Below are 26556 nucleotides of genomic sequence, written 5' to 3'. Positions count from 1 at the left end.
AAAAAAAAAAAAAATGCCTCTTCTTCTTTTAACTTTCATTATTTGGAGGTACAATGTATACTATATATTTCACCTCCGCTAAAAGCCCTGCCATTCTTGAGGGGGGAAACTGATTTCATCTCTCCATGACAATTATTTCTTTTAGCAACTTTGTGTGTGTGTGCGTGTGCCAAGTTAGAATAGTGTGTGCTTGGAAAGTGCCCATCGGGAGACTATACGTACGGAAATGCTCTCGTCTGCTAAATGTTTAAGCACCACAAAATGGTCTGGAAATTTATTTGAAAATTGGCATGGAAAGTCTTGAAAAGTCTGGGAATTGGCTTTACAAAATAAGAGAGAAACAAAACTGGTGCAACCATTGAAATGCTGTTACACCACAGACTTTAGGATTAGTACATATTAAATGTTGGTAAAATTCATACCATTCTTGTGTTCCAGGTTGGAGCTGGCTCTTGAGTCGCAAGTCCTTGCTGCAAGCTTCGAAGCACTTAAAGGAAATCTGCCAGCAGTGCAGTCTTCTGTACCCAGGTGACGTGCCATGCATCCTCAGTGCCTGCCTTGTGTCCATGGAGCCGGATTCTACTCTGCGACTCATGGCCGACCAATTCACTCCGGACGAACGGTTTAGTCAGAACTCTGTCAATTGCAACCTCTCCACTCCCCAAGACGTGACGTGCACGCACATCCTTGTCTTCCCTACTTCAGCTACAACTCAGGTACGCAACTAGATGACTGTGTACTCTGGTATACAGTATTATATCTCTGGGCATTATTTATTAGTTTTCAAAACAGAGAAAGGTTAAAAATTCTGTTTTTTTACAACCTTCTAAAATAATATAAGAGTTGTACTCAAAATTTCAATTAGGACCTTTTTTTAATGTTTTTTTTTTTCCTTCCAAACTTTTCACACTTGATACATTATTGTGTGGCCCTCTTTTTAAGTATTATAGGCAGTGACAGTCAAAATATACAATGTTAAGCATAATACAGGGTATCTATAAATGAACTCCGAGGTTTTGAAGCTAAATATTTTATTAAAAACTGAAACTCGGGGAAAAGTAAATACATGTTTTTGAAGGTAATGTTATCAAGTTTTGTTTACAATTTAGTAAATTTCAATGTGTGCTCCATTTGTAGCATGCCACACATCCAAACGATAATCAACTTCTTGCCACATCCTGGCCAGCATGTCTGGGGTGATGGTTGCCACAGATGCGATAATTCTTTGCCTTAGATGGTTGACATCTTGAATTTTCTCCGCATAAACCATGTTCTTCACATGTCCCCATAGGAAAAAGTCTAAGGGAGTAAGGTCCGGCCTGCTTGGAGGCCATGGAATAGGCCCTTTCCTTCCAATCCACACTTCCAGTTTCTTTAAACGCCTTAAGCCATTGACGAATGGTTTTGTCCGAAGGCAAAAAACACCTTCATACTCACATCGAAAGTTCCGCTGTACAGTAATAACAGATCCAGTTGCACTGAACTGCGCTGACTGTGTTCTGCTCGGCTCTGCCACTTCAAGGTCAGTGCTGTGCAGCGTTGCCAACCTTTGTTGGAATAAACTCCAAACTACGTGAATAAAACTTGATGAGCTACTGATTTCAAAGTAATTAACTAACCTGAGTTACCTAATACCGTTTGCACACTATCATTGTTTAAAACCCCAGAGTTCTTTTATAGACACCCTGTATAATTTATCTATAGTAATATTTGTACAATAAAACAAAGATCTGTACTGAAAGCTTACAAATCTGATCACAGAAACAAAGGCATTTAAGGAAAAATCTGAGCTTCACTAATTATTAAAAAATCTTATTCATCAGTATGTCTTTATAAACAGCACATTTATTATTTTATAACGAGTAACAATTTACATCATCAGACTCAATGAAGTTGAGGAAGTGTGTACAGTTTGTGAAATCAGTTGCCAGATGGTTACAGTAGAATATTGATTTTATGTTCCCAAACACACATTTCAAGTTTTTCATCTTGGTCCCACCAAAAATGTAAAATGAGGATTTTACTCTGGTTGTTTCTTGACTAAACACATAATCTCACAGTTGGCAGGTCTTAGGTTTTCATGCCAATTTTTTTTATCATTTATCACTGGATAGGTGATAATCTTGATTGTTGGTTAAATGGTACCAACAGGTCATAGAACCTTGATATTACGTTATTCATGGGACCAAAGCGAAAGAACTTAAATTGTGGGAAAATGTAAGTCTGGGAAAATTTTATAGTATTTTGCTGTATTCGAACCACGAAGATTAAATGTATAACGTGGGAAAACGTAAAAGTAGGATTCCACTGTACTACCAAGACAGTAACATCTAGTGATAAATGATAAACATTTGTCATAAAAAACATAGGACCAGGAACTGTTGTTATCAACAACAAACAAAACTGGGTAATGTACAGGTGTTTTTTTTTTCTTTCAAGTCAATTGAGTCTGGTGACACACAGGAAAGAGTTTTTGCCTGTGTCAAATTGCTACATAATTCCATTTATGTTTTCCAGTCATCCCAGACAGCATTCCAGGAGCAGCACATCACAGGGCCAGACTTAGGAGACGAAGAACTGCTCTCTGCCCTGAATGACAACATGGAGGGCATAGAAAGCATGCAGGATCTCAATGAAATCTTCAGCTCGTGGACGGAGAACGACCCAGGTGTGCAGAGTCCAACTAGCAGCCCTCGGAGGGACTCCGTGTCGCAGCCAGGAAGCCCTAACGGATTGGGGGTGTCTGGGCAGCAGAGCCCCTTCCCGAGCAATGGACCAAATAGGGTAAGTGCTTAATCTTTACAGAATGTGATGTGATTGTCGGCTGATTTGGGCATATTTATATTCAACTTCAGTTGGAAAGAAGTAATCGCAATTGTCAAGAGCAAAGCTGTCATCACCTTGTAATCAAGGGATCCCGGTGAAGGCACATAGTGGTTCAGATCCTACTTTAAACTGTAGGCCCAGTCCCGATTAGCTTTACTGTGCATAAAGTGGATTTAAACAAAAAGAAAGAATGAGCTAAGCCAGTGCTTCTCTCCGATCCTCCGTACCGACTCAAAAAGAAAGTAATATTTTGAAGTCCTAAAATGCATCAAATATTTATTTTAAGATACACATCAAGGGCCTTTTATACAAAATATAATTTATTGCAATAGTCTTATTTTATTGTAATAATAAGAACAACAATAATAATAATATGGTCATCCTCGATGGTGCAACAGTAACATTGTCACCTTGTAATCAAGGGGTTCTGGGTTCGATTCCCAGTGGAGTTACATTGCACAGTTTAACTATGGCTCCAGTCCCTATTAGCCGTTCTGTGCACAAAGTGGACTTAAAAACAAGCTCAAACAATAATGATACACAACACTGAAAAATGGCTTGATGACATTGGTGGCCTCTGGTTACGGGGTGCGGGCAGGTTCAAGTCTCCTTGGGGAAACGTAGCAACCTTTCATCCTGTGTATGGGACCAGTGGCCACCGACCATTATAGTAAACCTACGACTGGCGATTCGTCGTGCTGACCACACGTCACCCCATAATGGCTTGGATGATCCCCCCACTGGTGAGAGAGAGGCTGGTAGTTGGTAGGCACTGACCCTCGTGTGCTGTTACGCCACTGATTATAATTATACAATAAATAGCAAAAAGTAGTGTTGCCATCTATTCATAAGTAGTCTAGTAGTTCATCTGGGATCTTGCAGCATTCAGTTGATCTGGAAGAGCAGCTGCATATGTTGATCTAGTGTTTATTGATTGATTTAGTTTATTTTACTTCGCGTTTTGTGCCTCTTGGCTAATTTGCGAAGATGGGGATGAGTGATGAAATGATGAAATTGATGAATGGACATTCACAAACAACCAAGCCCGACCGGGATTCGAACCCGGAACCCTTGGCGTCGCAGCGCGATGTGCTAACCACTCGGCCACAGGGTCGGGCTAGTGTTTATTGAGAGCAACCAACCAACTTGTTCAGTGCAAGAAAACAAATTAGAAACTACAATTGAAAATAGTATTAAACTTAATTAATTTTACCACTAAAAGCCCCTAGCCCACTTCATCAATTTATTCTACTCTTGACAAGCAGCTGATAGATATGGTAATAAGTTTTCATTGCATTTCAGGATGTGTTGCATGCTATAATGCAATTTCTCTTTTTCAGAGTGGAGGAAGTCTGAATGCCGACATGCAGGAAGAAGTCGGAACATTACTGCAGCAGCCACTTGCTTTAGGCTACTGCGTGTCGACAGCACAAACCGGCCCAATGCCTCGGTGGTTCTGGGCCTCCTGCCCTCACCTGGAAAACGTGTGCCCAGTTTTTCTCAAGAATGCTCTTCACCTCCATAGTCCGGCCGTCCAACAAAACTCTGATGACCTGCTACAGTCTGCTGTAATTGTTCATCCTTTAGATTCTCAATTTACTACTGATGTACTCAGGTTAGTATTCAGCTTTTATGACTAGATAAAGTAATGGTGTTTAAATATAGCAGGATCACAGTTTACCAGAAAATTACCAATCCCAATATTCCTGTGAGAAGGTTTTACCTTCCTTAGCTATACAGTTTTATTTTAAATTGTTTTTTTTTTTTAATAATCGTTTTTGTAGTAGTTTACTAGAAGTAGTTTTTTTTGAACAATTAAAGAAAAAAGGACAAGCAAGAAATATAAAATTGGTTGTGGCCAAACTATCCTTCAATTTGATGTGCTGAATGTTACCGGTAGGTACCATGAACCTTGAAAATCTATCAGTCTTAAACACAATAATTCCACTGTTTCAAACATTCTTCCTCAGTTGTGGTTTTCATTTTTTCTTTTCTTTAATCTTGTTTTGCCCTTTTCTTGTGTTTTTCCTAATTTTTTCTCTTTCCGTATTGAGTTTGTAGATGTAGCTTCTATATTTTCAAGTTACAAATTTATTGTCAAACAGTAAAGCTTGGGAAATATAAAATTTATTAATTTTCTGGTACAAATGTAATAAGAAAAGACAGTGTATTCAATGCAGGATAGTCTTGAATTTATATTTCTCAGGGAATCCGAGTGAAAAAATTTAAAATGCGTGAAAATGTAAAATCTGGGTAAATTTGATAACATTTTGATACGTTGGGACCATAAAGAATGAATATATAATACGTAGGGATCTTAATTTTTTGGGGTAATTTTTTCCATTTTTTTTTTTTTTTTTTTTTCCCCCTCCAAAATTCCCATGTTTATTTTAACATACTTTTCTGCTAAATATGCCTAACATTATACCTTCATTGTCCTTTCAAACTAGTATTTTAATTTCTGGGACACATGGTCTATGCCTGTTCGTGACAGTATCATTCATTGGGAATGATTTTTGAGGACGTCATTTTCCATTATTTCTGACACGATAATTACTGATATTACAGCTCTCGTGTGACAGTAGGTAACTCCCACCAGAACTACATGACTTTGCTCTGCAATGCAAAATGTTCCAATAGAATGTGAAAAATCTTGCGATGTTTTCATGTAACCGTCAGTATTTTTCCCTGTATAGCATGCACCATAGTATATTTTTATCGTAAAATTTTTGGAAACCCTGTGTGTAATATGAGCATAGATATGTTAGAATTTATTTTTTAAGACCAGACTGTTGGGATATTCATGTTGTTTTTCATTGAAGCACAAAATCATTCAAATTCACAGAAAAGGCCACAACTCACATTTTATACCAAATTTGTGTTATTTTATGATTTTGAATGCATACATAAAACTTTATTTGTGCAGCAATTAAGAATTTTCAGTGTTATTGCATTTGCAAAAAATTAAGGTCCCTAAAAATTTGGGAAAATGTAAAATTCAGAAACATAAAATCAGAATACCACTATAATGTACCTGCAGATTTTATTTCCAAGCTTTATTATTTCACATAGTTGTAAAATTACAAGGTAGGCATTGCATATACAAAACTAAATAGGGAAAGAATGAAAAATAGGATAAAACAACAATTATAGGAGGGAAATATGTAGACAATAAAAGGAATTGAAACTAACCTCTCCCAACAGTGTTATCTCATGTGTGAAAGACTGTTTGAAACCGTGGAAATATTCTTCTTTAACCCTGTGTTTGTCGCGCATGGTCTCTAGTTCTGGATGTGTGGTTTTAATGTTGTCATTTATCATTGATTGTTTTGTCAACACCCTCCCTCTTTCTAGCTGAGTTTCTAACCTTCCTCAGGTTTTGTTTTCATTGTTACTCAAGGGGGGGGGGGGAGGTTTGAAGCACCTTCCTGTCTGAGTTCATGCGCAACTAGACTATAGGCCTACCTAGTTTTTACTGAAAATGTACCATTCTGTGCCCGACTAACGGAGAGTGCCTTTTTATAATTTTATAGAATCTCAATTGTTGGAAGAAAAGATCTAATCGTAATAATTAAGGTTTGGTGTTTAGACCATTAATTGAACATATTTTAAAAACCCGGTCTCTGGCACCGTGTACGACCATCGACATACTTTTTCTTGCGCGACCCACGAAGGTTTAAAAGAAGTAGTTGAAATTAACACTTGCATTATTTATTTGAATTTTGTATCTGATGTATTTTCTTCTGTCTTTCAGGCATGTCCTTGAAGGCTACAATGCTCTTTCGTGGCTCGCCTTGGATGCCAACACTCATGACCGTTTTTCCTGTCTCCCCATCCACATCCAAGTCTTAATGCAGCTGTACCACATGACGTCGTCGCTCGTTTGACACTCGACAGTGAGCTCGCAAGAAGGGCCGTAGGGACCATGGCGATGTTAGGATGCAGCCGAGACCCGGAGCAAAATGAGAAGCCTATCGGTTTCTTTTAATATAAGTTGGGTACCATATTGAAGTACAAGAGGTGTGGCCTAGTCTATTGTTGTTTTTGGGACCATTGTTGGTATGTGTAAATTATGCGAGGGCAGTGCGTTTCTTGAAGGATTGGTCTGCTTTGGAATCTCTATGCATAGATATTTATAAATATATATATATTTTTTTGTTGGAATTGAGATGCTGAATACCAAAAACTGTGCCATAATCAGCAACAAAGGAGGAAATGTTATTGTTGATGACGGATGGGAAATTCTAACAACCAAAGAGAAGTAATGAACTTGTCAATTTGAAGTTTATATGATATTTAAATGAAATGGTATGAACCTGAAACGTTCATAGCTTGAAGAAGCATAATCGTGTTTGACCAAAATGATCAGTGTTAGAGTGATTAGTGAGCGATCGAAGTGTTCCAAAATCATGTGGTGCGGTTGGTCGAAGCTACTCGTTCCAAGCAGTTGTAACTTCCTAAGCAAGATGAAAATTAAGCCACGGAGCTACATGTGTTCAGCGGTTGCATACATTTGTAACCTTTCTCTCTTTCTTTTTTTTTTTTTTTCTAAAAGTGCAAAGTATGCTAGTGTAAATATTTTCCAAGAGCCCAGCAGGAAATACAAATGGAAGTGTTTTTATCTGGACTTCAGTGCATGAACAAATATATTGTCAATTCCCGACTGGAAAGGGGGTGGGGGGATTATACACCTTTGTGAATGGTGACAATTCTAAATGTTTGTGTTGGAAAGTGGCAGCATTTTTTAAACGAGGGACAGTGGCGCCGAGGCTGTGGAGAAGAATTTTTTTCCTGTGATACTGTGTCCTGGATTCGGCTGCCCCAGAGGCTTTGTTAGTATGTTGTGTTGTTCGCCCTGATCTTAGGCATAAAAAAAAAAGACAAGACACATCCGTTTTTAAGAAACTTGTACAGAACAGAAGAAATCTTGCTTTTCATATGCAATTAGGGAAATGGGACTTGTATGATATATACATAATATATATAATGAAATTATATAATATATTGAAAAATAGTACAAAGTGCTCTGGATGGAGTTCTAGGTGACCTCTGTATATTAAGTGTGTGTGTGTTTTCATGTGGGTGAATGTGTGAGCGATTGGAGTTGAACATTTCAATGTGAATAGCCCATGAATGTGACCGTTTCGATTAGTGTAAGTTTGAACATATGTGTACATTTTGTACAGAATGTCATTTAATTGTAAGATTTGTTGATTTTTTGAAAACTTAGATAAATGTCAATATTAACACACAAAGGCATAATAATAAGGGTGAAAACAAACAAAAAAAACAAGGGTCACGAAAGTTTAGGTTGAAAGACTGTGCGCATAAGTATTTTATACCTTGGACTGTTGAAAAACAAAATGTGGATTAACACAACATGAAAAAAACAAAACAAGCAGATCAACTGTTTCTCAGTACAACTATAGTTTATCATATTACAACTTAATGCAGCAGGAGTACATCCTGCCACGAACAAAGGTGTATTGTTTTTAAAGACAGAACAGTGTATGGACAAAGAGAATTATTTATTTTGTATATAATATAAGTATTACACTGTTGTTCTTGTGCACATATAAAGAATTTCTGGACAGTGTACAAAAATGACAAAAAAATCACACTGTTGTATAAATAACTTAATTGTGGATTGTAGGGGGACAAAATATGTTTTATAAAGAGGATGCTTGCCTTGGGCACGATCTTGTCATCCTTTTTTGTTAAGAAAAATTGCCCAACCTTTGCCGTTGATTTTTGAGACAAAATATGTAAATAGTAACTTTATTTTATTTTGTTTTTATTTTTTTTTTAGCCACAGGCAATAATATATTTCAACCTCTTACTTCCCGTTTTACACATATATACTGTATATGAAACTATTTCAGGGACAACCAGGAATTGGAGAATTACCGAACAAACAATATTTGTATTTATAATTGGGTATTGAGGACGTTTCCCCCCTTTTTTTAACATCATGTCTTCATCGCCAAGACCACAAAAGATCATGGCAAGCAAGACTGTTTTAAGATCTTTAGAAGACATTTTCAGAATTTGCAACATAAAAATGGTATATATCAGAAAAGAATATTCACACTTTTTATACCTGTATATTTACTGTGGTGATGTTAAGATGAAAAAATTTCATACCATGCCAGACATTTTTTTTTGTTACCAACGTTCTTGTTGGAAGCATAACAATTTTTTAAAAGAAAAAAATACATGAAAATGAACTTACGTTGGACCAATTTTTAGCTTGTCTTTTCACACGAAACTTCATGCATTTTTTTAATGTAAAAATGAAAAAGGGCCATGTAGTTGTGCAAAATGAAGTTGGAAATAAAAATTTTAAAATAGAAATTATGTGAATGAAATATTTGAAATGGCAAGCTCGAGATCTCTTATTGAATCATGTTGTAAGATTTTTACGTGGGAGATGTTTTGTGTGAAAGGACCTTTGCTTCCATTACCCATTGTGTCTTGAGTCCAGTGCTGTTAATGTCAAGAACAGGTATTTCCCACGCAGCTAAAAATAAAAAAAGAAATTTTTCAAATCGGCTCCAACAAGTGGACTAAGACACCAATTGTAGTATTTATTACCTGGGTAGTAAATCTTGGGATTATTATATTATTATTAATATTATTAAACAATGAATACAGTTTTATGTGTACAGAGAACTTGAGTTTTATTGTTCAAGTGTCCCTTATTACCTGTTACATGTATAGCACATAGAAAAGCATGCCTTTTTTTAATGTTTAAGGAACTGGTTTTCGATTTTCAAAACTGGTGAAACATGAAACATTGCATGAAAAATTTCAAAATCCAGCAGTTTTTGTTGAAAACTGAAAACCAGAAGTAGCGAATAATTTACACATTTATTCCTGACTTGATTTTGGCAGGTTGTTTCGAGTTGATTTCAAATAATGCAAAACGTTTTGCTCAGTGTTAATTTTTTTTAACAGTATTTCATAAACTTAATTAAAAAACAAGAAACAAATGTAGTTTATAATTAAATTTCACCATATTAGGATGTTGCAGAACCAAAAAATGGTCAAGAAATATATTTTAATATTACTGTAAAACCCATGGAATTATGTTGTCAAAACAAGTGGGAACTCCAAGTTGCATTGGAAACTGATAAGAGTTGTGAAGAACATCATGGTAGAAACAAAATAGCTGCGTAATAAAGTGAAACGTCCCAAGTTTCTTTCCTTTCCAGCAGAGTTTAGTGTGATCTCCTGTGCTTGCCACAGACACATCAATATATCTCTACCTCTTGTTAAACACAGCCAAGAACATCCGGTGTACAGACAAAGCAGCTTCAGTATTCATGTTCCTGATGTATGGGGTTTTGTTTCACGTAGATAGATTTTCACAGGTAAAAATAAAGGGGTGAAATCCGGAGAGGATGTTAGCCAGGCTATCCACCAGTGATATACAATGCTATGAGTCTATGACTGCATGTGTTGTCTATGCATAGATTACATTGACTTATAGTTTACATAGCCTGCATAAACAAAATTATTTTCCAACCCTTGATTTGAATGAAAAGTTAGTGTTTTCATGTCTGTGTTCAAATGAAAACAATTGACATTGGGGAATTCTTTGCATTCTGTTTTGGGTATCAGTCGTTGAGAAAATGTAAAATGTAGGTAATAAATACCTGTATTTTCCTCACCAATCCGAAGAATAAGTTCGTATTTTGTTTGAAAATTGTAACTAAAGAGTGCATGGTGTTTGTCATGCTATTTCAACATTTGGAAAGAATGAGTCACTTCTATAACACCTGGTGGTAAGCCAACTTTGGTTTGCATTGTCTGTGCATAGATGGAGTCAAATGTTGTTTACACTTAGACAAACATCACTGCTATCATTCAAGTAATAGGGGCTATCTATGAGTAAACATAAGTAAACTGAATGGCACAATTGATTGTGGAACTGTAGCACAGCAAGAAGATGAGTTGTCCTGACAAAGTAGTGTGTTTTCCAGATCCATTTGATGAGCAACTAAGAAGAAATACGGGATTATTCCTGAATGACATCAGGCTACTGCCCGCTGTTGCATTTGGTCATATTTATACATATTTAATTGAAACTACTGCTGTCTACACAAGACAGGCGCTTGAAGCATATAAATCTTTGGATACCTACAGGTGTGTTTCAGATCAGGATGGACTGATCTCTTTTTTATTAAATATTCAATAATTTTTGTTATTCGAATCCATTATTAATGATTGAAAGAATAAGTTACCTTAGGGATAACAGAGTAATCTTTCTTGGACGTTTGAGATGGATAAAATGTCCATTCCAGACTGAATCAAGAAATACAGGGTATCTGTAAAAGAACTCCAGGGTTTTAAACAATGATAGTGCGCAAACGGTATTAGATAACTCAGGGTAGTTAATTACTTTGAAATCAGTAGCTCATCAAGTTTTATTCATGCCGTTTGGAGTTTATTCCAACAAAGGTTCACAGCGTTGACCTTGAAGTGGACGAGCCAAGCCGAACCCAGTCAGTGCAGTTCAGTGCAATGGTGACACCAACAGAAGGTGCAGTGTGTGATACGGCTTGTAGAAACTAGATCTGTTATTACTGTACAGCAAAACTTTTGACACGAGTATGGTGGTGTTGCGCCTTCGGACAAAACCATTCGTCAATGGCTTAAGGCGTTTAAAGAAATTGGAAGTGTTCTGAAACAAAATTCGCTAGTTAGGCTGCGTGTTTCTGAAGAGGACATGGAAAGAATTCACACTTCATGTGTACAAAGCCCCAAAAAGTCCTTGACACGACGGAGTCTTCAGTTGGGTATACCAAGATCGACTGTTCATAAAGTGGTGCACAAGAGGTTTCATATAACAGCTTACAAGGTATAACTTTTACATGAAATTAAGCCTTCAAACAAGACTAAGAGATCACAGTTTGCTGTTTCTATGCTGAACGAGATTGAAGAAAACAATGATTTTCTAAACGATGTTAGTTTTACCGATGAGGCCAATTTTCATGTCAGTGGTAGTGTTAACTGACAGTTGTCACATTTGGGGCTCGCAGCTGCCTCATGAGTTCATTGAGCATCAACGTGACTTGCCCAAGTTGAATGTTTGGTGCGGTCTTATGCATGACCGTGCTATTAGACCCTTCACTTACTCTCTTAGACTTTTTCCTATGGGGACATGTGAAGAACATGGTTTATGCGGAGAAAATTCAAGATGTCAACCATCTAAGGCAAAGAATTATCGCTTCTGTGGCAACCATCACCCCAGACATGCTGGCCAGGACGTGGCAAGAAGTTGATTATCGTTTGGATGTGTTCCATACTACAAACGTGTCACATATTGAAATTTATTAAATTGTAAACAAAACTTGATAACATTACCTTCAAAAACATGTATTTACTTTTTCCTTAGTTTCAGTTTTTAATAAAATATTTAGCTTCAAAACCCAGGAGTTCTTTTATAGACACTTGTATTAAAAATTTCCTGACACTAAGAATCTCCAATTCTACACACCATTTACCCCTCAAGTGATTGTTTTTGCATTTCTGGAATAAAAACTGCTAATTGCAAGAAATTTCAGACAGTTCTAGCAAGGATTACCTATTACAGGATGGGACACTGAACATATTCTCTATTGACTTGTGCGACTTTTCTAAATCCTTATAAACCACAGATGATACATACCCAGTACAAGCAGAACCATCTGGCAGGGGAAGATAACATGTTTGAATAATGAAGAACTATCTATTAATACGTATATTGAGCTTGATACTTGGTATCCAAATGGACTTTTTTCATTGGAATGTAATAAATAAAAAAAGAAGGAATAATTAAAATTGTTGATTCTTGTCTTGGATTCTCCTAAGGAAATACCTAGAAAATATTCTAATTTCTTATACATTTACTAAATATATATGATATTGGTTCATTTTCTGGTTTTCGAAAAACTCAAGACAAGGAACAATATTTTAATTCTTACACTTAAAATCTTACTTGATAGTTCATTATTGTAATTGATTTCAGTATTTTATTATTATTAACATTGGAGAATTTAATGATTGGAATCCACATAATATGCAATTAGATTATTTTCTTACTAGTTATCCTACGTCATTTAAATTACAAAAAATATGTAGATGATTTCTTTGCTTAAAGCGATCAAACTCAACCTGTGTGCTTTGAGACTTCTCAGAAGATGGTATGTAATCAATAAACGGGCAAGCTAGTGTAATCTTACACAATACTCTATCAATGATGCATGTAAAAGTTCTTAGTATTTCTATATTATGCTTGACGAAAGGCATAACATATCTTACACAGCACGGGCCTTAATTACAAAACAACTACTTTCTAAAATATGACAGGAATTTCCATCCCTTGATATTTTCCTTTGTATCTTTATGTATCATACAGGCCACTGCTGCTCTTGCTCTTTTCAATTCCATTACCTTTCTTCTTTGTTTCTGTAACTGCAAGGTATTTCACTTTTGTTTCCTTTATTTCTCTTACTAATTCACATTCTTTCTCAATTAGATCCCTTACATTCCATGTTCCAACATTCACTGAGCCTTATCCTTGCCAATTCGTTGTCGTCATGATCTGTCTAGCTTGCTCTCTTGTTCTTCTTTTAATCATTGTAGGTTCAAATGAGCAGGGGATTGTCCTACATCATTCTAGCCCAGTGGAGGGGCTGCTTCCTTTCTGCCTCTGGGCTTGCAGTGAGCATAGCTGTTCTGCTCTGTATGTTTAATGGGTAGAGGTAATGTCTCTCACTCCAACCCTCCTCCGGGCCTGGGACCGACAACGACGGAGTTATCAGTGAAGAAATGGTGGCATAATGTAAAATATTACCCTGGAAAATTAATATTCCTAGATGTTGCTTTCATGAAAGAAACTATACAGCAGCAGGAAGACTCCCCAGTGCCAACTCAAACATTTTACTGTCATTGGCTCATCCAATGTCCATAGCCACTCCATTATCTGTGAAACCTATTTAACGCTCTTTATTCAGAAAAACTCTCTCCCTGCTCATAGAAGCAGGTCAAGGGGCAATGAGAAAGGTTGTTTGGTTTAATGGTGAATATGTTGTGTCTTCTTGATGAATGTTTTAACAATATTTAATTGCAGAGAAAATTACGTTCCTAGAAAAGGTGGAGGAATGATTTCAAACCTCATAATTTAATCTTGAAGAACTCCAAAATTAGATTTAAATAAGGACTTTATTTTACTTTGTCATTTTCTGAAACACATTCAATGAGCTGATTTGGATAATAAAAAATTGTGTTTCTCTGAAAATCAGATTGAGTCGTACACTGGTGGCAATCACTATCAGTGTTCAAAGGAGTGTTTCTCGAGAAGCAAAACAAATATTTCCAAGCACATCTCATTTTTGTGTCATTATACGTAAAATGAATGGATTTAAAACGTTTTTCATGCCATAGTGAAAATGTCCATTGCTCTGGTGCCACTTACGGAGAAAGCAAGACGAGAGCAGGACAAAAGTCAATGGTTCCCGTGCACTGTGTAGCAACGTCAACCAGGCTGCATTGCCTAGTTCAAGCATCAGACAGGCCTCTCGCCAGGGTACTTTTGTGTTATCTCTGACCTTTCGAGCAAATACTGTCAGTTTGTATCACATGGATTACAAAGACCAACTCTACGAGATCTTTCATTCTCTTAAACCTCCAAACACACGGGGTTGTGCTCTGACGTGGCAAGAAGCACAAACTTCTGGAACCTCCTAATTTTATGGCCTTGCGTTTTAGGGTTGAACACTTAAAATTATACTCGCATGTTTTGTCAGTAAGTCCCAAGTAATCAAAAGTAGTTGGGCCAACCATATTCAAAATGGTTGGCTTAACTTAAGAACATACAGTTGGGCAATGGTAATTTTGTCTGTTGGCCCAAATAGTGGTTTTTAAGTTGGGCCAACATACTGAAAACTAAAGTATAGATGGGTTTGTTTTCTAGTGTATATAATTTATTGTGAGACCAAATATAAACTCTATAATACAAATTATTGGTGTAAAATAAAAAAACATACACCACATTTTCTCATTCATATGATATCATTGTCTTCAAGGTACTTTCAAGTGGTAGCACAAAAATCTTTCTAGAATTTACATAGTTATCCACCTTGCATGGAATTTAGTCTGCACATAAATATATTACATATTTATATTACATACATAGATTTTGAGCCACCTTCACAAGAATACATGTAAGAATGTTCTTGTTCTGCTACAGGTAAACAGAGGTATCTTTCATCCATGGCAGCTGACAAAGGACTCATGAGTGACTACAAGTTAAAAATAGCTTCTACTTTCACTAACAAAATATACAGGGTGTCCATAAAGTCTCTTTACAACTTCAAGCTTTTATTTCAAACACATATGAAGAGATAATTAAATGAAATTTGCCACATAGTAGCAGTATATATTGAAGTTTTTTTTCATAACTTAATAAACCTCAATATGGGCACCATTGGTTGCACGAAGGACGTCAAGGCGAAAATCGATTTCGCGCCATGTCCGCTCTAGCATAGCCTCATCAATGGTGGCAATGGCATCAGTGATCCTTTGCTTGAGGTCAGTAATGTTCCGTACCTTTGTTGGATACACAGTGTCTTTAACGTAGCCCCATAGAAAGAAATCTAGGGGCGTTAAGTCTGGTGAACAAGGTGGCCAGGGAATAGGGCCATCCCGTCCAATCCACCTACCGGGAAATGTTTGGTCCAGGAAGTCACGAACATTTAATCCCCAATGTGGTGGCGCACCATCCTGTTGGTAAAGGACGGTTGGTTAAAGGTCAGCCAGTTGTGGTGTCACATATTCAGTCAAAAGGTCAAGGTAAACATTTGCAGTAATTGTTTGCTCCGCAAAGAAAAATGGACCAATCATTCGATTGAACATCAGTCCACACCACACATTCACCTTTGGACTGTCTCGTTTGAGGTCCATTGTCACATGGGGGTTTTCTGAGCCCCAAATTCTCGCATTGTACGTGTTCAGTTTACCGGAAATATGAAATGTTGCCTCACTACTAAAACACACTGGGTTCGATGAAGCATGTCCACTGCAAACATTTTGCGTTTCGGTTTATCATTGGGCTCGATGGCATGCAACAGTTGCACTTTATACGCATACAATCGCAAGTTGTGGTGTAGGACCTTGTGCACTGTTGATCGTGGTGGCTGTAACTGTGTGGCAGCAGTGCGAATGGATTTCTTTGGAGAATTAACAAAGGCATGTCTTACACCTTCGATGTCTTCGTCTGAAACTCGTTTTCTTCCATTTCTTGCTTTATCCAAAATTGTACCGGTCTCCATGAATTTCCTGTGCCATTCACGAATTGATGGACGTGCTGGTGGTTGTTTCCCATACCTAGTCCTGAAGTTTCGCTGAGTCCTAGTGTCAGATTTTCTTTCAATGAACCACGCCACACATTGTGCCTTTTCTTGCGGAGTAGCCATTTTTCTTTCGAGGACCTCTCTTTTTTCACAATGTTACCTGAAATACACAAATTGACTATTAGTACAAACTTTAATAGTAAACGAGTAAAATAAAATAAAAATCACTCAAATATCTCATAATTTGCATTTGTAGTGAATTTTTGAAGTTGTAAAGGGATTTTATGGACACCCGGTATTTCCAGTATGTGCTGTGACTGAAATATTCGAAAAGAAACAATTACATGCAGTAGTGGCTTCTGCCTATTCTCACGTGCACACCCAAATAAATCTGTAATCCAAAACATTATCATTATACTTATTTATTGAACTCGATCTCCTTTGAAATATCAAGTGTTCCCACGCCGCTTCACCAAGAGAGATGGTGGAGAAGCATGCAATCAGTGATACCAACCCACGTCGACCGAGCTGCGCTTGGACTTGAGTGCATTGTTAGATTCGCTCCTTATGACGCTGTTGAAGCAGTTGCGTAGAGGACGCTGATTGGGTATTTCGGCTTGAGTGCTGTGTGAGGGGAGGTTGCATCATTTAGGAAGGCTATGAGTAGTGGTATTTATGATAGGGACAGTGCCACTTACAAGTGTAGAAAAGGCGAGGCTATTTGATTGAACAATCAGATTTGCTTACACTTAAAACAATGCCAAGATGGGGCCTGTACCCCAATTCTTCAGGTGTGATATGCTCTGATTTTTAAGAAATTCTGAATTTCTAGTGTAGAAAAGGCGAGGGCTCAACAGATAGATTTACCCATACTTAAGACAATGGCAAGAGGGGCTTATACCCTAATTTTTCAGGTGTGGAGGTTTGGGTTTAAGTCCTCATAAAATATGAAGCCTCCCCTGATGGCAAAATGATAATATTGTTGTCTTGTAAACAAAAGGCTCGGGGTTCGAGTCCTGATAAAATATTTAAGATTGAAATACATGTGGCAAAATAATATGTCCACAAGTGAGATTTTGAGAATAATTACTGCTAGTTGATAGCCCCCAGATCTGAAAACCTGGTAAAAAGTGTTTTACAACAATATATTGTATAAAAACTGAATTTCTCAGTTTTCTTATTTTTTCATGTTTTATAACCACCCGCTCAGCCATACAATAGGAGAAGAGCGGGCAAACATAATTAATTGTTTGCATGTCCTGCCGGCACGCAAAAGATAAAATCTACACGCTAGAAGGGAGCATTAATGATTTTTCTGTACGATTCACTGAAGGGGCCATTAATCTTTCTGTGCGACAGGGGGAAAAAGTGTAACATGTCTGCAACATGTAAAAGTGTAACAAAGATTATTGAGATAAAAATACATATTTTCACACAGTGGCAATGAACTGCCCCCCTTCATGCTAAAAGCAATTCTATTCTGATAATATGAGCCTAGGCAAAGACTTAGAAAATATTATGGCAGTTCAAAATCCAATTTTGTCTGTATAAGGGTCTCAGAACCCAGTAAAAATGTGGGCATATTCCATATTGAGAAGTGTTAATATTGTTGCATTGTAATCAGGGGCTTTGGGTTCGAGTCCTGATATAAGATTGAAATATATACAACTGCCCACACATAAGATATTAACTGCTAGCTGATATACAGTTGAGGTTTGTGTGTTGTTGTACAACAGGATAATAGAAGCAAATATCTTCTAGAATTGCTCCGTGACTCTCTCATTTCTTACATCATAAACATATGATTTTTCACCTATGAGAATAACACTACAAATAGTGTCATCGGGTAATGCTTCGTGGAATTCACAGATAATTTTAATGTTTGTCCTGTCATTCACCACAACTTGTTTCCTTTTTGAAGTGTTGATGACAAACATGGGTCTCTGTGTTTTGAATTCATCTGGAGTGTAATACATGTCAGTATTGCCAGTAGTGACCCTCTTGAAAGCCGAAAAAGCCTCATATAATTTGAGGAAATCATCCTTGGAAATATCTAAATTATAATTTTCTCTAGGAAAGACCTCATTTCTGCCATTTTTAAGATATATGTTCTTGATGTTGCAGTTATCAAATTTACTTGAATTTTTTTCCTGATTATTGTGTCTTCCAGTCTGAAACAGCACCACCACAAAATCCGGCATGTCATATTGTATACTGGACAATGAATTTGTAGCATCAAACTCATAATAGGTACCAGATGCGGGCTTCTGTACAGATTGATATGTATAAAATTGCAGAGGAATGTGTGGATTTTTTAGGATATCAGCTTTGTATTTAAGAGCATAACTGGCTTCATATTCAACAACCGGGATTCTTAGCTCCATAGTCTGAATAATGCATTTGCCCTCATCAGGTAGGGTATTGGGCAGAGCTTCTCCTGTAGGGTTTATTGCACTGTACCTCATCAAAGCATTATTATCATTTGCAGCTCTTCTAAATGTAATTCTTAACCCACCCTTCCACATAATTTCTTTGTAATCCGAGAAGAATCCTGGCAATAGGCGCATGGGGAACAGCACTGTGTGGCTCTTGGTTAATATCTTATCACCAGCTTCAAATCCACCTATTTTGTAGTATGATGCCTCGGTTTTGGATAATTTTAATGTGGCCAAAGCTGTGGAGGTAATGCCGGGATAATCTATTCTGTTTATAACAACACCATGCTTTCTGATCTCAATTTCAGAGAACAGATGCGGCACAAAATTGTCCACCAATCTTATATTTGAATTTGCCGGATAATCTGTTCCATCGAGCTTTACAACATCAAATTTGATGTATAGATCTGCTCTGTGAGGGTGTATAAAGCCGTCCCCTACATCAAGATCAACCTCTATTTCTGTGTTGGGTTGATTTAAATTTGCAAATGTCCTCCTGTTTGGAGGGAATGATTGTAGCTCATAACTCTCAATATTTTCTATTGTATGTATTTTTATTTAAATGTTAATCTCTATGATTGCAGTTGTTGTGGCTCCAGCAAAATCAACTAATTCTTCTTTTTCATTAGTGACCATCAATTCAATGTAATCTATTCTGTTGTGGCACACAGGAAAATATAATGTTGGGGATGGATTGTAGATGATGGGCTCCATGAATTCAGAATTAGGTTTGAATGTTGCAATGATGCCGGTTTGTTTGTGAGTGCCTATGCCATTTGATTTGGTGATCATACCCTCGGCCACATTACAGTGAATATTCAGAGTCTCTATGGCTAAGAATTTAGGTATATTCATAGCAGTGTGTTTGATAGCCGCTTCAAGTTTTGTGTTGTTCTCAAATCCTAACAGCTCTCCTATAGTACCCAGATCCACTGTCTCTGTAGCAGATACAATCTCTACTCTGTGAGTGACAGAATTTTGACTTAATACTATACCTCTGGGTAATTGAGCATTTAGAGTGGACAGATTATATTGCCCTGGAGTGATGACAATTTTTTGATCCCCTACTGCAATTTTGTTGTTGTGGTGCGTAATATTAGGTATCAAGTACATGCCGTAAAATGCCCTGAGAGCTATTGTTTTGGGATACACTATGTCATCATGCAATTTGAGTTTCAATATTGAATTTTGGCTGGTGAGATGGAATACCCCCATGATGTTTCAGATACCACAAGGCTTTTTGAAAATTTTCAATTGATGGTTTATTTATTTGAGACATATATCTGAGAACAGATAAACACAAATGTCCGCAATTAACATCTTTGAAGTTTTGAACACGGGCATTATTGTAATAAAGATTAGCTGATTTTAAATATTTTATTAAATTTTCAGGTGGAACACCTCCAAATGAATCAAACACAAATGCCTCATTTTTTAAATATTTAAGATAACAAATCCAGTGAGTGCCCTGATTTTTGTACTTATCCAAATTAACAATGCCACACTCTTTGTTGAGTGGTTGTTCTGGTAAAGAATCAGACATGTACACACCCCTAAAATGTTTGATGCCCAGTGGCTTGATTAAAGCTTCAATATCTTGGTTTGTAAGCGGCTCTTGTTTTTTTTAAACTTATTCATGGCTCTCTTAACACCTTTGCCTTGTTTCTCCATGGCGAGGTTATGGCGCCTCTGCTCATCTAATTCTGCCCTATTCTTCTTGGCATCTATTACTGTTTTTGCTATGGCAGCTGATCCCCCGGCCAAGCTCCCAACAGCCCCGAGAGCAGCTAAGATGGCCGGGATAGTAAATATGAAACCCCCCACATGTGATTTTTTTCTAGATTGCTGTAATTTTTTTAATTGGGTGGTACTAAGCAACAATTTCATACCATGGCCCTTTGCAAGACAAGAGCTTTTTTTTCTTGCGCTGCTTTTTGGTTAAAAGACTATCAATAGTTTTAAGAGATTTGAGACCTGCATAAGGTATTTGATACATAACACCCTTGGCCTTCATCCTAGGTTTATTATATACATATTCACAAACCCCACCCCAGTTTTTGTTTGGTATTCATAGCTATGGTGGTCCCCAATGCCGCTATTTTTTCACTCAAAGATGCATCTTTGCTTACAAATCTACCAAATGCAGCCTCTTCTAATTTCTTGTCTGCAACATGTCTCTTGTCAAGATCAGAATCTGTGTTGTATGCTATGTCATGGTCTCTACAAGCAGCATCTAGGGGATTAACACCAGGGTCCCCTCTGTTTAATCTATGATCCAATTTTGTACCTGGACCACAATACTGATAGCCTGGAATATGTAGTTCAAATGGCAGCTTGTTTATAATGTCATTAACCAGTCCCCGACCCTCAGAAATATTCCAAAATTTAGGTGGTAGAGTATTAATAATTTTTATGAGATATCCAATCCCCTTAGGGTCATTCACTATAAAATTAGACAATTTGGTGCTTATCATGTCCATAATTCCAACCTTTTCATTGTAAAAATTGTGGTTCCCAGCATTTTCCTCCCCAGCTATCACCAATAACCTATCTACAAGTTTCCTGACATCATCAACCCAGACAAATTCTTTAGGCAGGGTGTTGTATTGTTTGATTCCACTGCCTGTCTTAATCTGTGACCATATGGGCTTGATTAAATTATTGTATTTTGCTCCACTGCTAGACTTGACCCTTTTTTGTGTGGGATCATTGTTCTGGTATAGAGCATCTGATTTTATTAATATTTCTTTGTAATGTTCATAATCTTGATCTGTATAGCTGCCAGGCCTTTTCCTAGTCATCAGTTCCCACAACCCAGGTGTGCCGGGGTACTTAACAAAAGCACCTTTTTCTCCGAGACGAGATTCTGAATAAACAATCAGATCATCCCCCATAAAAGTTACTCTGAAATTGCCAATTCTATGTATGATGCTGCCATCAAGCTCTGTGTCAGCATATAAGCCAAAGACCTCATCTTTATTGTCTTTAGGTGTGGTTAAATATTTTTGAGCAAGAAGACCCAATTCAATAGGATCCTGAGTAGCTTCAATTCTTCGAGGAGCAACAGGACTAGGTGTATGAATACTGGAAAGTGGGGTGAATGGATAATCTAATATGTTCCTAGCAGCTACAGGTACAAGCTCTGTGATCAAATTTTGATTTTGCTCTGTAACAGTTTTGATATTCTTACCTAAATTATTAATAGCATCAATGACAGGCTGTTCTGTTTGTTTGTGTTTTTCATAAATTCCACGGTTCTCTGATTTCCATCCCTTAAATCTTTTTACAAGATAATCTCTTAACTTAAGATCATCAATGATTGGCCTTTTCATGGTTATTTATTTATGTTTCAACGATTTTCTAGACGTTGAAACATAAATAAATAACCATGAAAAGGCCAATCATTGATGATCTTAAGTTAAGAGATTATCTTGTAAAAAGATTTAAGGGATGGAAATCAGAGAACCGTGGAATTTATGAAAAACACAAACAAAGAGAACAGCCTGTCATTGATGCTATTAATAATTTAGGTAAGAATATCAAAACTGTTACAGAGCAAAATCAAAATTTGATCACAGAGCTTGTACCTGTAGCTGCTAGGAACATATTAGATTATCCATTCACCCCACTTTCCAGTATTCATACACCTAGTCCTGTTGCTCCTCGAAGAATTGAAGCTACTCAGGATCCTATTGAATTGGGTCTTCTTGCTCAAAAATATTTAACCACACCTAAAGACAATAAAGATGAGGTCTTTGGCTTATATGCTGACACAGAGCTTGATGGCAGCATCATACATAGAATTGGCAATTTCAGAGTAACTTTTATGGGGGATGATCTGATTGTTTATTCAGAATCTCGTCTCGGAGAAAAAGGTGCTTTTGTTAAGTACCCCGGCACACCTGGGTTGTGGGAACTGATGACTAGGAAAAGGCCTGGCAGCTATACAGATCAAGATTATGAACATTACAAAGAAATATTAATAAAATCAGATGCTCTATACCAGAACAATGATCCCACACAAAAAAGGGTCAAGTCTAGCAGTGGAGCAAAATACAATAATTTAATCAAGCCCATATGGTCACAGATTAAGACATGCAGTGGAATCAAACAATACAACACCCTGCCTAAAGAATTTGTCTGGGTTGATGATGTCAGGAAACTTGTAGATAGGTTATTGGTGATAGCTGGGGAGGAAAATGCTGGGAACCACAATTTTTACAATGAAAAGGTTGGAATTATGGACATGATAAGCACCAAATTGTCTAATTTTATAGTGAATGACCCTAAGGGGATTGGATATCTCATAAAAATTATTAATACTCTACCACCTAAATTTTGGAATATTTCTGAGGGTCGGGGACTGGTTAATGACATTATAAACAAGCTGCCATTTGAACTACATATTCCAGGCTATCAGTATTGTGGTCCAGGTACAAAATTGGATCATAGATTAAACAGAGGGGACCCTGGTGTTAATCCCCTAGATGCTGCTTGTAGAGACCATGACATAGCATACAACACAGATTCTGATCTTGACAAGAGACATGTTGCAGACAAGAAATTAGAAGAGGCTGCATTTGGTAGATTTGTAAGCAAAGATGCATCTTTGAGTGAAAAAATAGCGGCATTGGGGACCACCATAGCTATGAATACCAAACAAAAACTGGGGTGGGGTTTGTGAATATGTATATAATAAACCTAGGATGAAGGCCAAGGGTGTTATGTATCAAATACCTTATGCAGGTCTCAAATCTCTTAAAACTATTGATAGTCTTTTAACCAAAAAGCAGCGCAAGAAAAAAAAGCTCTTGTCTTGCAAAGGGCCATGGTATGAAATTGTTGCTTAGTACCACCCAATTAAAAAAATTACAGCAATCTAGAAAAAAATCACATGTGGGGGGTTTCATATTTACTATCCCGGCCATCTTAGCTGCTCTCGGGGCTGTTGGGAGCTTGGCCGGGGGATCAGCTGCCATAGCAAAAACAGTAATAGATGCCAAGAAGAATAGGGCAGAATTAGATGAGCAGAGGCGCCATAACCTCGCCATGGAGAAACAAGGCAAAGGTGTTAAGAGAGCCATGAATAAGTTTAAAAAAAACAAGAGCCGCTTACAAACCAAGATATTGAAGCTTTAATCAAGCCACTGGGCATCAAACATTTTAGGGGTGTGTACATGTCTGATTCTTTACCAGAACAACCACTCAACAAAGAGTGTGGCATTGTTAATTTGGATAAGTACAAAAATCAGGGCACTCACTGGATTTGTTATCTTAAATATTTAAAAAATGAGGCATTTGTGTTTGATTCATTTGGAGGTGTTCCACCTGAAAATTTAATAAAATATTTAAAATCAGCTAATCTTTATTACAATAATGCCCGTGTTCAAAACTTCAAAGATGTTAATTGCGGACATTTGTGTTTATCTGTTCTCAGATATATGTCTCAAATAAATAAACCATCAATTGAAAATTTTCAAAAAGCCTTGTGGTATCTGAAACATCATGGGGGTATTCCATCTCACCAGCCAAAATTCAATATTGAAACTCAAATTGCATGATGACATAGTGTATCCCAAAACAATAGCTCTCAGGGCATTTTACGGCATGTACTTGATACCTAATATTACGCACCACAACAACAAAATTGCAGTAGGGGATCAAAAAATTGTCATCACTCCAGGGCAATATAATCTGTCCACTCTAAATGCTCAATTACCCAGAGGTATAGTATTAAGTCAAAATTCTGTCACTCACAGAGTAGAGATTGTATCTGCTACAGAGACAGTGGATCTGGGTACTATAGGAGAGCTGTTAGGATTTGAGAACAACACAAAACTTGAAGCGGCTATCAAACACACTGCTATGAATATACCTAAATTCTTAGCCATAGAGACTCTGAATATTCACTGTAATGTGGCCGAGGGTATGATCACCAAATCAAATGGCATAGGCACTCACAAACAAACCGGCATCATTGCAACATTCAAACCTAATTCTGAATTCATGGAGCCCATCATCTACAATCCATCCCCAACATTATATTTTCCTGTGTGCCACAACAGAATAGATTACATTGAATTGATGGTCACTAATGAAAAAGAAGAATTAGTTGATTTTGCTGGAGCCACAACAACTGCAATCATAGAGATTAACATTTAAATAAAAATACATACAATAGAAAATATTGAGAGTTATGAGCTACAATCATTCCCTCCAAACAGGAGGACATTTGCAAATTTAAATCAACCCAACACAGAAATAGAGGTTGATCTTGATGTAGGGGACGGCTTTATACACCCTCACAGAGCAGATCTATACATCAAATTTGATGTTGTAAAGCTCGATGGAACAGATTATCCGGCAAATTCAAATATAAGATTGGTGGACAATTTTGTGCCGCATCTGTTCTCTGAAATTGAGATCAGAAAGCATGGTGTTGTTATAAACAGAATAGATTATCCCGGCATTACCTCCACAGCTTTGGCCACATTAAAATTATCCAAAACCGAGGCATCATACTACAAAATAGGTGGATTTGAAGCTGGTGATAAGATATTAACCAAGAGCCACACAGTGCTGTTCCCCATGCGCCTATTGCCAGGATTCTTCTCGGATTACAAAGAAATTATGTGGAAGGGTGGGTTAAGAATTACATTTAGAAGAGCTGCAAATGATAATAATGCTTTGATGAGGTACAGTGCAATAAACCCTACAGGAGAAGCTCTGCCCAATACCCTACCTGATGAGGGCAAATGCATTATTCAGACTATGGAGCTAAGAATCCCGGTTGTTGAATATGAAGCCAGTTATGCTCTTAAATACAAAGCTGATATCCTAAAAAATCCACACATTCCTCTGCAATTTTATACATATCAATCTGTACAGAAGCCCGCATCTGGTACCTATTATGAGTTTGATGCTACAAATTCATTGTCCAGTATACAATATGACATGCCGGATTTTGTGGTGGTGCTGTTTCAGACTGGAAGACACAATAATCAGGAAAAAAATTCAAGTAAATTTGATAACTGCAACATCAAGAACATATATCTTAAAAATGGCAGAAATGAGGTCTTTCCTAGAGAAAATTATAATTTAGATATTTCCAAGGATGATTTCCTCAAATTATATGAGGCTTTTTCGGCTTTCAAGAGGGTCACTACTGGCAATACTGACATGTATTACACTCCAGATGAATTCAAAACACAGAGACCCATGTTTGTCATCAACACTTCAAAAAGGAAACAAGTTGTGGTGAATGACAGGACAAACATTAAAATTATCTGTGAATTCCACGAAGCATTACCCGATGACACTATTTGTAGTGTTATTCTCATAGGTGAAAAATCATATGTTTATGATGTAAGAAATGAGAGAGTCACGGAGCAATTCTAGAAGATATTTGCTTCTATTATCCTGTTGTACAACAACACACAAACCTCAACTGTATATCAGCTAGCAGTTAATATCTTATGTGTGGGCAGTTGTATATATTTCAATCTTATATCAGGACTCGAACCCAAAGCCCCTGATTACAATGCAACAATATTAACACTTCTCAATATGGAATATGCCCACATTTTTACTGGGTTCTGAGACCCTTATACAGACAAAATTGGATTTTGAACTGCCATAATATTTTCTAAGTCTTTGCCTAGGCTCATATTATCAGAATAGAATTGCTTTTAGCATGAAGGGGGGCAGTTCATTGCCACTGTGTGAAAATATGTATTTTTATCTCAATAATCTTTGTTACACTTTTACATGTTGCAGACATGTTACACTTTTTCCCCCTGTCGCACAGAAAGATTAATGGCCCCTTCAGTGAATCGTACAGAAAAATCATTAATGCTCCCTTCTAGCGTGTAGATTTTATCTTTTGCGTGCCGGCAGGACATGCAAACAATTAATTATGTTTGCCCGCTCTTCTCCTATTGTATGGCTGAGCGGGTGGT

At 37.1% G+C, this 26556-nt stretch overlaps 1 protein-coding gene across 2 annotated transcripts in view; it reads left to right on the top strand.

Annotated features, from left to right (window-relative positions):
- skd (mediator complex subunit skuld) overlaps positions 1-9491 on the top strand; it is a 197359-nt gene extending 187868 nt beyond the window's left edge. For both annotated transcript variants that reach the window (XM_083124191.1, XM_083124189.1), the window contains 4 exons: positions 439-716; positions 2518-2784; positions 4167-4441; positions 6581-9491. In XM_083124191.1, the coding sequence (XP_082980317.1) occupies positions 439-716; positions 2518-2784; positions 4167-4441; positions 6581-6713 (953 nt within the window). In that variant the 3' untranslated portion in view covers positions 6714-9491. The remainder of the gene's footprint in view (positions 1-438; positions 717-2517; positions 2785-4166; positions 4442-6580) is intronic.
- The last annotated feature ends 17065 nt before the right edge of the window (positions 9492-26556 follow it).

This window comes from Lepisma saccharinum, chromosome 6, assembly GCF_977018435.1.
Source record: "Lepisma saccharinum chromosome 6, izLepSacc3.1, whole genome shotgun sequence".
NCBI lineage: Eukaryota > Metazoa > Arthropoda > Insecta > Zygentoma > Lepismatidae > Lepisma > Lepisma saccharinum.
This window is presented reverse-complemented; position numbering and strand designations above follow the sequence as displayed.